The sequence below is a fragment of the Typopeltis vanoorti genome, chromosome 4 (assembly GCF_054136105.1).
Source record: "Typopeltis vanoorti isolate ZY-2024b chromosome 4, IOZ_Tvanoo_1.0, whole genome shotgun sequence".
NCBI classification, from domain to species: domain Eukaryota; kingdom Metazoa; phylum Arthropoda; class Arachnida; order Uropygi; family Thelyphonidae; genus Typopeltis; species Typopeltis vanoorti.
Genome location: NC_143552.1, coordinates 46,990,008 through 47,002,399, shown reverse-complemented (window position 1 = coordinate 47,002,399; position 12,392 = coordinate 46,990,008). Strand labels below are relative to the sequence as shown.

The 12,392-nt window shown below is 32.3% G+C and overlaps 1 protein-coding gene across 1 annotated transcript in view; it reads right to left on the bottom strand.

Moving 5' to 3' along the window:
- SMC3 (structural maintenance of chromosomes 3) overlaps nucleotides 1-12,392 on the bottom strand; it is a 450,203-nt gene that overhangs the window by 87,141 nt on the left and 350,670 nt on the right. Inside the window, exon 27 of the mRNA XM_090391130.1 lies at nucleotides 9,930-10,091. Coding sequence (XP_090247256.1) covers nucleotides 9,930-10,091 — 162 coding nt within the window. The remainder of the gene's footprint in view (nucleotides 1-9,929; nucleotides 10,092-12,392) is intronic.

Below are 12,392 nucleotides of genomic sequence, written 5' to 3'. Positions count from 1 at the left end.
CCGACTATATGATTACTCTGATTGAAACCATTTATGGAGGCCAGAGCATTACGCAATGGGGAAGCAATACTCGAATAGCCCAAAGAATTCATAAATAAATAGTAATCAGTGCAATCCTCTTTTCCTCTATATAGGAACATTTAATTGTTGAACACTTAAAGAAGAGGAAGACCTTACCATCTTACAGCAAGAACTAAAACATATTAAATGGAACATCATAGGCTTAAGTGAAGTTTGCAGGCAGGATGAACATTTAATAAAACTAAAAATGGAGACTACTTATACTATTATGGGAAAACTAAAGGAAAATATGGAGTAGGATTTCTAATTAAGAAAACAATTACACAACTTATAAGAAGAATTTAATTATACAGATGAAAGAATAACAGAAATCACACTTAAACTCCAAACTTAAAATCAGGATCATCCAAATATATGCTCCCACCTCATTCTTCCACACTGATGAAGAGATAGAAGCATTTTATGACTCACTGCAGCACACTCTAGACAAAAAAAAAAAAAAAAAAAAAAAAAAAAAAAAAAAAAAAAAAAAAGCTATCAAAACTTTACTATAGTAATGGGCAATTTTAATGCCAAAGTAGGTCATCCCTCTCACCAAATAGACATAATAGGACCATCCATATATGATACCAGCAGTAACTCAGGAATGGCTCTTACAGAATTCTCTATCAGTAACAAGCTTTGTATTATGAATACATAATGTAAAAAGAAAGCCCCCAAAAGAAAATGGACATGGAGAAGTCCAAATGGAGAAATAAAAAATGAAATAGATTATATACTGTGTAATAATAAAGAAATAGCCCAAGATACCTCGGTACTAAATCAAGTAAAAACAGTAACGACCATCGACTGGTGAGAGCCAAAATTAAAATAAACCCCAAATTGGAAAGAATAAAATGGCTAAACAACAAAAAATCAAGAAGTTTTGACTTAAAACATATTGAAAACAAAAAGGATTACGAAGAAAAACTCAATCAAAAACTAGACTTAATAAACATATTTGAAGAAGACATAAATAAAATAAGCAAAAACCTAATGGAAGTAATAATTTCAGCAGCCAATGAATTCAAAAGCAACAAACAGCAACCTTACAACTATTGTGGAGGCACAGAAAATGGACCCCATGTGGGGGGAAATGTATCAGAAAGTACAGAGGTGAGATGCTCTCAGAGGAATATTTCTTCCTTCATTCCTTACACATAGATGAAGATGGTCTTCTGTTGTCCAAACAAGGCGTCACAGGAAGATGGAAGGATAGAAACAAGACAAAAATTAACTTCTAAAATAGAATAAGTAGAACTATGCAAAACAATAAAGAAAAAGATGAGAAATGAAATAAGATCTTATAACACTACAAAAATAAAAGAAACAATCGAAAACAATAAAAATATGAAAATACTAAGAAAACATTTATCAGTTGGTAAAAGTCAAATAACTGTAATAAAAGATAAGAATGGAACTCCAATAAGGAATCAGGAACAAATCCTAAGCAGACTAGGAGAATTTTATAAAGAACTCTATAGTGATTCTTCAGTAGATTGGTCGAAACAAGTTAAGCAAGTTTGAGCGTGGTTAGTAGTTGGAAGGAATCGATCATTCGATGCTGTTGGCACACTCTCCCTCGATGAGTCTTTGGACTCCCTGGAGTTGTGACATAATAATAAAATATAAATAACTCTTTCCCCATCACACATGGAATTCATCCCACCATTCACCTCAGATGAAATAAAACAAGCATAAAAACAAATGAAAAATGGAAAATGTCCTGGTAAAGACCTAATTCGCATAGAATTAATTAAATGGGGAGGAAACGACATAAATCACAATGTCACAAACTTAATAAATCTATACCTAGAAAAGGGAAAGATACCAGAAAATTAGAAAAATTCTATTCTGATACTGTTATTTAAAAAAGGAAACAAAGAAGAAGTAAAGAACTATAGACCAATTAGTATACTTTCTAATCTGTATAAAATTCTCACAAAAGTAATAACAAACAGGTTAAGCTCTCTTCTAGACTCAAATCAACCTGCAGAACAGGCAGGATTCCATAAAGGCTTTAACACAATTGATCATATTCATGCAGTAAAACAAATAATAGAAAAAGCAGAAGAGAACCAATTGCCTCTCTGTTTAGCCTTTATTTATTATGAAAAAGAATTTGATTCGATCAAAACTAATGCAATAATCAAAGCACTCCAGAATCAGAGAGTTCATGGAATGTATGGAACTCCTCCAGGAAATATACCACACTGCAACAATCCAACTTCACATGAGTAGCAATAAAATATCAATTGAAAACGGTGTCTGACAAGGAGACTCTCTATCGCCCAAAATCTTTACAGCAGTGCTTCAAGAAATATTTAACAATATAAACTGGACAAACCTTGGTATGAAAATTAATAACAGAAACTTAACACACCTAAGATATGCAGATGATATCATAATTTTTGCAAACATTCCAGAAGACCTTAATATAATGATAGAAGACCTATTTCATGAAAGCAGAAAAGTTGGCCTAAAAATATACAGAGAAAAACTAAAATCATGTTTAATCATTTTGTAACACCAAAAAACATAATAATAGAAAACAATTTCTTGGAAAGAGTCTCTTCATATACATATTTAGGTTATCTCATTGATCTAAACCATGGACTCCAAAAGAAAAAACAGTGAACCCTCAATTAAATGGACTAATAGGGGCTAAGGGGTGTCCGTTAAATCGCAAATTTTTTAAAATAAAAATATCTGTAACATTATACTGCAATTTTATCAATATTAGCACTGTAATAACAAAAAAATTGTTTTACACACATTTTTAGATAAGTTAATGTTCGATGTTGAGGTGCTTGGTTTAGGTAATCCTGCTTTGAAAAAACTATCAAGTTTTTTTGAACTTTTGGATTCTGTTTTTTATAATTAACTAAAATGGTAAAATTACAAAATGTGTGTAATAAAACTGCCGCAGAAAGTCACGCCACGAGACAAAAGAACCAATTACAGTGCGATTGGTGTGATCACATCCTAATCATTCGCCGAACATGTTTTTTGAGTGGCAACTCATTTATATCGGCTAAATTACTACAGTGTTTTTCCAACATATGATGGCCTATTTGCCAAAATTAGTTAAAAATAACAGGAAATTAATAACAAAAAATAACTTGTTAATTTAATTATAAGCAAATCTTGTTTAAAAGCATTTTAAAATTAGCAGGGTATTAATTTTCACATGTGACATATGGACCGGAAATTTTGTCCGTTAAATCGAGGGTTTACTGTAAATAGAAGAGTTCAACTTGCTTGGAGTGCATTCAATAAATTGAAAAGCATTTTTCAAAACAATGATGTCCCACTCTGTTTAAAAAGGAAGACATCTAACCAGTGTATACTTCCAGTCATCACATATGGTTGTGAAATTTGGTCTCTAACAAAAGCACTGACAAATAAACTAGCAACAACTCAAAGAAAAATGGAGAGGCTGACGCTAGGCATCACATTAAAAGATAAGAAGCGCAATACCTGGATAAGAAGCCAGACTCACATCACTGACATCATTCTTCACCAAACAACTAAAATGGAAATGTGCTGGACATCTATCCAGAAAAGATGAGCGATGGATCACATACTAACGAACCGGATTCCAAAAGAAGGGAAATGAGGCTGAGGATATACTAAAAGAAGGTGGAGTGATGAATTGCCAAATTTTGTTGGGAACTTCGTCCAGCAGTGGACAGAAAATGGCTGAAAAGAAGAAGAATATATATATATAATGTATCCATGTATATATTCTACACTATATTAGAATTACAGAATTTGACCTCGGTCAGAGGGTTGATTTCTTACACGCACACACACACATATATATATGTGTGTGTGTGTGTGTGTGTGTAAGAAAGCAAAGCATTGTGAAAATTAGCTAAACAAAAGTCATGGGATGACTTTGGTAAGAACACAAAAAATAAACACATCAGGAATGTGGTGAAGTATTCTGGAGGCTATTGAAAAGCTCAGAAATGAAGGAAAAAATACTATAAAAGGAATTAGAGATGATAAAGGAGACATGAAAACTGGAGATAAAGATATTCTTGATATATGGAGTAATTATGAGAGACTGCTAAATGAAACACGTAGTGATAGTGGTAGAAAACAAGCAACAGTAATACCATTTGGAATATATATCCATACTTGAAGTGGGAAAGTTATCACAAGCCTGAAATGTGAAAAGGCAGCTGGAGTAGATGATATCTGACCAGAAATGCTAAAATATAGAGGTATAAAAGTTTTGCAGTAGCTACACTATATAATTCAGAAAGTCTGGTCAGAGGGTCAAATTCCAGATGATTGGAGTAGAGCTCTCGTAGTATCCATCTATATAAAAAAAAGGGAATCAGAATGGATAACAACAGTAAATTTTTTTTGTAAGTTGTCCTATGCTCCAACTGAGAATGCATCTTTTGAAGAAAAACAAAAAGTTTTATAACTTACTTGATAAGACTTTGATGATGATGCATAATGAAGATAGTATACTTCTCATGTACAACTGTAATGCTTAACTTGGTAAAAGAATAATGAGGCTGGAGAATATAATTCATAAGCACAGTTTGAGAGAGAGAGAAATAAACATGGTGAATTATTGGTGGAACTATGTGGTAAATATCATTTGGTAATAGATGTACAATCTTACAGAATAAGAGAAAAGCCAAAGTAATCTCAGACAAAACAAAATCAAGCAGATCATATTATCATAAGACAGAAGTGCAGGAAAATATTAGCACATCTTCTGTTTCACAAAAAATGTCTGAAATAGAAGTACCGAGGTTGGATCAGATTAGTATCTAATACATGGATCTATGCAGCTATGTATCCGAAAAAATAAACTGCAGAAACAGTTAAGATATGCAAATTTGATATTGATAATTACAGGCTGACTGTCATCAGAAAAAACCAATGATGAAAACAAAAGTTTCTGATGATGGCCAGCCCAAAATGGCTTTAGTTCACCCCATCAATATTTTATCTTTAGTCATATTTTTATATTTCTAATCATTATTCACATTAGTTGTTCTTTCACACTTCACGGTTTTATATATTTTAGGCTTTTTAAATCCCACCACTTTTACTTTATATCTTTTCTGGGTTTTATGAATGCTATTTAACATCACATCATCTTTTAATCAGGTTTTAAATTTTTTTACTTGAATGAAGTTTTATTGCATCATTTTACTTATCCTCAGTAACATATTCATTCAACATCATTCATGTTTACAACTTTAACTTTTAAAGATCATAATTGCCAAATACAGCAAATGTAGGCAAAAGCAATATACTGAGTTATGGTAATTTCAGTAATATTTTTTTAGTACTTTCTAATTTAAAAGTGAAAAAAAAAAAAAAAAAAAATCTGATTAAGCAGTGTTCTAGTGACTGGAATACAAAAAGTAAAAATGCCAAAGAATCGAGATTTAGGAAACTGCAATAACTGTAGGCACATAAATCTGCTATGTGTCACTAGCAATTTTTTTTTTGCAAGATTAAGCTTTCAAGAATCTTTCATATTTAAATATGGACACAGACCATATTAACCTCCTAAGAATAATAGGATGTTAAAAACGTCACTACATTTAATTTTCCTTTATACTTATTGTTTGCAGATTATGAAAACACATTTCATCATATTTCTAGAGATTATTTAAAGTGCAATGCATGCGTACTGCACTTTAAAGTAAAGGAATACCAAAGAAAATAATAAACCTCATAAATAAATGTTACATACATTCAAATTCCAGAGTGTTACATGATGGGTATCAGATAAAACTTTTCCAAACTTTACCTGGAGTATGATAAGGATGTTTGTTATCTCTCTTATTAGTTATACAGTTGATTCTTACTATAGCACAGTAATCTATATAAGGCTTTAGTCAAAACGTTTTAGTAGTTTCTTATGGGGGTGTTTACTACAGTTAGATCTAGTGACTGCTAGTGTTAGATCATGTTTAGAATAGACAAAAATGACAGATGCTAGGGAATATCATAGACCATGGGACCAGATTATCCAGATGATGTATGCATGTTAATTCAGACATGTAGGTATCCAAAATAAACTAAACACATTACAAAAAAATTGCTAAAAGTTTAAAAATAAAATGAAAAAAAAAATGTACTAACAAAAGTGTGGCCAATTTTACAGTCTCAGCAGTATTTTAACTGTAGATGGAGGAGCAGCTAGAGATGTTGCTATGATGATGATTCAAAATGCAAGAGTTGCATATGCTAAACTTTGAGGCATATGAAAAATGAAAAATCTTCCCAAAGATACCAGAAATTAAATATTCAATGCAAGTATTAAATAAATTCTTTTAGATGGATGTGAAATGGTTGGTTTCCAAGGAGATACAAGGAAATCTGCAAATATTCATTAACCATTATCTGCAGAACATACTACAAATATGGTAGTCCTGAATTATTTGTAATCAAGATCTCTGGAAAAGACTAAATCAGCAACATGTTAACATGGGAATCATAAAATGGGAATTCAAGTGGAATGAACATGCATGTAAAAAACAACATCAGGAAATTTGTCTGCATGCCATCATACTGGAAATTTTTGTCATTGCATTCCATTTTATAACAGAATCTGAGAAGAAACGTTTTGCTGAACTATGGCCAATAATGAGCAGAACAAATCTATGGAAAGCATTTACAGATTCCAACCTTCCTAACAGAATAAGAAAAGAAAAAAAAAATTGACTAGTATATCACTTTTAAGTAGACATTCAATAGTTTGTTCTTATCAGTTCTATGAGAACAATGTGATCACGTTTTTGGTTCTGTTATACTTTTACTCTGTTTGTGGATGGGTATGTTGTTTCATTCTATTAGAGACAAATTTCCATTTCTTATTTTTGTAAATCTTGGACTAAATTATTTCCTGATATATTAGAGTTAAAAGAGAATAATATTCTTTATGTATATGTATGTATGTATATATATGCGCTAATATATATGCGCTAATATATATATATATATATATATATATATATATATATATATATTTATAGCTATAAGCATATGTTATAGCCAAGCTATAATATATATATATGTTATAGCTTATAACATATATATATATATATTGGGTATAATATATGTTATCTTTAACATATATTACACCCAAGGTAAAAAACTGTCTACATGTATGTATATATATATATATATATATATTCAGTCATACCCGACTTGCGCGAATCCAGAGTTATGCTGTTTCTTATATGTACGTATTCCCATCCCGCTTCACGCCTCACCACTAGTCATATCTTTCTGGCACTGGCTGCATTCGCCAGTGTTGCACATGCTGTGAACAAGCACTGACGTGTTTCGTGCAGTCTCCATTCATACACGATTTTTATAGTCTACAAACCTTGCAATTGTTTAATGTTATGTTCTTGATAAAAATTTTATCACATAAAAAATAATAATGTCGTCCAAAAGAAGCAAGTCCAATTCTTCTACAGCTAGCAAGAAAAGAAAAACATTGACTTTGGAAACAAAACTCAACATTATTAAGGATTTTGAAGGCGGAATGAAATTTTGTGAGCTAGCAAAAAAGTTCGATTTATAGAAATCAACAGTAAAAAAAATCATAAATGAAAGGCTTTCAGATTTTGGAGGACATAGATTCTAACGAGGAACGAATTGTAGCCACAAGGCAAGGAATAAAAAAATCATTATCTTGCTATGAAGAAATTTTGCATGACAAGAAAAGACATTATGCCGTCAGACAAATCTATTAGATTTTATGAAACCATCGACATCGAAATAACTTTCTTTTTTTTATGTGCGAAAAACTACAATTATGATTATATTTCTTAAAAAATATAGATGTTTTTAAATCTTTGGTCCCAATTAACTAATATTTTGTATGTTTGTATATATAAATTACATGCAAAATTATATTCCGAGTTAGGTGAATTTGACTTACGTGCTTTTTGTTAGTCCCACCTACCGCGTAACTTCGGGGTATGACTGTATGTATATATATATCGGTGTTCATATTTACTCGATAGGTAATGTTATGAAAAATAAATTAGTTTGAATGACTATAATACTGAGAATAAAAAATAATAAAGTTTAATGCTGAGATACTACTAGTTTTGTTGAAAAAATCAACTTCTTCAGGAATCAAAGACAAAGAATTATATAAAAAATAACAGAGACATTATAAAATTACATCAACAGATCTAATATAAAAGACCATAGTACAGTTTAAACAGGAATGTGTGCTGAGTTCCAATTGAAGTTGACTACGTGTGTGAGTTATCACAAGAGCACCAATATACCGGACAGTGGCAATGTGTGCATCAGAAAGATTGTAGCTAAGGCTGTTGTTTATATGGGATGAATCAAGGGATATTTCTTTAGATTCGATTATCTTTCTTTCGAGCTCATCATAACACATATGTATATTAGAAGATTACGGCCAGTTTATGAGGTGTTGGTGGCCTTCATCCGAGTTAATAGAGAAAAGAATGTGGCTTGAGAGAGAGCGCTGGCTCTGGTCCTATTGTAGGATATGTCTCTTCTATATTCCTCAATATGTAAAAGGATAGATTTAGCCGTCTAACCATAATATGGTTTACCACATTCACACATGATCTTGTAGACTCCTGGATACTGAAGAGGGAGATGTTTTACTTTAGGTCTACTTAGTATGGAGCGAAGTTTTGGAAACATTGTGAAACAAGTTCTAATGTTGAATTTCTTAAGAATTTTTGCAAGTTTTGGGGAGAGAGAGAGATGATGTATAGCAAAGATATAAATGCTCTTGGGGAAGAAGAATCTTCAATAGTAGGAGAATGACGGTGAGAGATAAATTTATCAATCTTCTTAAGAGAGAAACCATTGTTGACAAAAGTCCTTTTTAGTAAATTAAGTTCATTTTCAATCTCTGTTTCGTCTGTTAATAAAAATCTGGCTCGATGTGCCAGGGTTGAAATAATACCAAATTTTTGCGGAGGGTAGTGATGGGAAGAAGCATGAAGGTATCTGTCTGTGTGTATAAGTTTTCTAAAAATAGAGATTTTGATATTTTCAGCACATCTTGCGAGTTTTAAGTCCAAAAAGGGAAGACAGTTGTTGGATTCCAGTTCATAGGTGAAATTGATTTTCTCATGAAACTTGTTGAGATGGTCTAGAAAAATATTGAGGTTGTTTATACCGTGTTCCCAAATGAGGAATACATCATCTATATAATGGTACCAGATTTTGGGTTTCAGTGTTGAGGAATTAATCGCCTTTTCTTCGAAGTCCTTAAGGAATATATCAGCAAGAATCAGAGAGAGAGAGAGCGGACTGCCCATAGCCAGTCCTGAGTTCTGTTTGTAAATCTTATTTTCGAATTTGAAGTATCCTGAATTTACACAGTGAGAGAGTAAGGAAAAGAATTTCTTGGATAGTTTGTTCTGGAGAAGATGGAGGACCTCTTGAGTAGGTACATTCGTGAAGAGAGAAACTATCGAAACTTGCCATTAAATCTGATTTGTTGAGTCTTGGATTTTGGACACGAAATCAGCTGAATTTTTTATATATATATATATATATATATATATATAGATATAGATATAGATAAATAGATATAACACTTAAATCAAAGAAATATTTTAAAAATCATCCTGTGAGAATCATTGCATATGCATATCTTGCATAATAAAATTAGGAAGCTGTTATCTTACACAAAACAGACAATCACCAAAGTCTAATATAATTCACCATAAAAGCTTATATTAAAATGATACAATTCAAATAATGAGCACTGCTGAAAAATATGTTATGTGAAAATCTGTCTCAATACAATTAAAGAAATTCAGGTACTTATTTCTTCACCTGTCAACAAGATGAAAAATCAGAAAATTTACCTGAGCAGATTCATCATTTTCTGTCTTCATTACTAAAGTTGCATGACCTTGAGGTACTAACTTTTTGAAAACTTCACTAAAATACTTGGATACTTGTTTGAATGTCAGTTGAATGGCCTCATACTTTCTCTGTTCTAGAACATTCATCAATTCCATGATAGACTAAAAATAATATGGATTTATACATACATGCTATGTTCAAGCAACAGAACTGTTATTATTATTTTTTTAAAGAAATTAGCTAATATGATTTTTATATATTAAAGAATGATGAAAATGGTTTAAAATTGTAGTATGTGTTAATTAAACATCACGTTGATTTAACGGATTAAAATAGTCATAAGATTATAAGATACTATATTTAATTAATACTTGGCCAGGTTGCTGAACAGATAGTATACTTGATCTCCCGAACAAACCATGAGGTATGGATTCATATCTCATGGACACACAGATGTTTGTGCAAGCATTAAGTGGTAGTCCATTTTTCATGATTGTATGAAAATGCAATCACATTTATCTTATTAGAGGTCTAAAGTGGCTTGAAAAAAAGTACCAAGTTTTGATCTCTAGAGTAGTGCTCTTGGATTATGTATGTTCTCGTGGTTCTGTCGATAGCTCAGTTGGCAGAGCGGTGGACTGTAGACGTATAATAGTACTGATATCCATAGGTCAGTGGTTGAAATCTGCCTCGACATAAATTTCTTTTGATAGATTGGAGAACTGGGCTCAATTTAATGTGGCAAAGTGTAAGGTTATGCATTTTGGGGTGAAAAGATTAGCAGCAGTATACCACATTGGTGGAACTGTATTCCAGGAGATTGATGAGGCCAGGGATTTGGGAGTGTTGGTGGATAGGGAGTTGAAGGTTAGGGGGCACATTGCAAAAGTGGCTAAATCAGCTCATCAAATCACTTGGTTACTGAAGAATACCCTGACGAGCAGAGACAAGCAAGTTATTGCTCCTCTGTATCAGTCTTGATAAGACCCCCCATCTTGACTACTGTGCTCAGATTTGGGTGCCAGGGTTTCTTCTTGATGGGAAGGAGGTAGAGAGGATCCAGAGGTGAGTGACCAAGATGATAGCAGGTCTATGGAATGAACCTTATGAGAACAGGTTGAAGATTTGTGGGTTGCAGAAATTGGTTGATAGGCAGAAAAGGGGTGATATGATTGAGACATTCAGATTACCGAAGGGTTTCTATAAGATTAATTCAGAGGATAATTTTCAGAACAGGACTGGTGGTGGGAGAACTAGGGACCATCCATGGAAACTGGGCAAGAGTGTGGTTAGCAAGGGTATTAGAACTAGGTTTTTTACTTGGAGAGTGGTGAATGAGTGGAATAAGTTGCCCGAGTTTGTTGTGGGTGCCATGACTGTAAATGAGTTCAAGGCAAAGTATGATAGATACTGTGTGGAAACCGAATAGTTTCCACACAGTATCTATCATACATTGAGGGAGGCCCTAAACCTAATGATGTTTAGGGCCTCCCTCAATGAGTCAGGAACTCCTTGGAGTTGCCCGTAATAATTTTTTTTAAATAATAATAATTATTATTATTATTATCTAACCCTCAGCCTACCCATTGTACTGTAGGTTTACAGCCTAGCACTGGTGAGATTCACATTAAAAAAATTAATTAAATAAATCCAGAATTTCATTATGAAACCAGAATGCACATTACCTTACATTAAGCACTAGACATTATAGTCTTATATATGATTATTGGCTTCCAAGCACTGAAAAATTGAAAAAGGTCTGGCAACTTCTGACAACCCTATAGCACTGACAAATGCATATAATCCATATAAATATAGTTACCAGAATCAGACCAATCAGAATTAGGGAAAAGCAACTGCTCTTTCCCAGTAGTGCTGGCCAAACAACTAAGTGCAGCAAACAGAAATTTAATATATGCATTATGGTTTAATGTAATAAAAGCTAAGATAGTGTCAAGAGAACTATAATGCATATACTGCTTTGTTTAAGAAAATAGTATTATTCCATCTCTGAAGATGCACATGCCTAGACACAATAATGGATTTAGTTAAGCATAGTTTATCATAATCCTATTAATGCTGTCTTTCATCAAATTGACAGGATGGTTTTTACATTCATTAAATATGTTGAGTATATAATCAGCAATGCAAAGTATTGATCACAGCTCCTAAATGGTATATCAGAGCAGATAGGATGCTGAGAAATTTTTCATACTATGCATAGAGAAATATTGAGGCACAGTGACAAATTTTTGAAACAAACAGCAGAATTTGAAAGGGGAAAAAATAGGAAAAAAATAAGGAATCTGCATTTATAAAAATTAAATGATTAATATTATCACTTAAACCATGCTGATATTTTAAAGCAGTGTCTAAATACTCATAATGATAGTTCTCCTTGTATCCCTAAGATTTACCTATCTATGCAGTTCACTGTTTTTAACTATGCAAACATGAGGAGA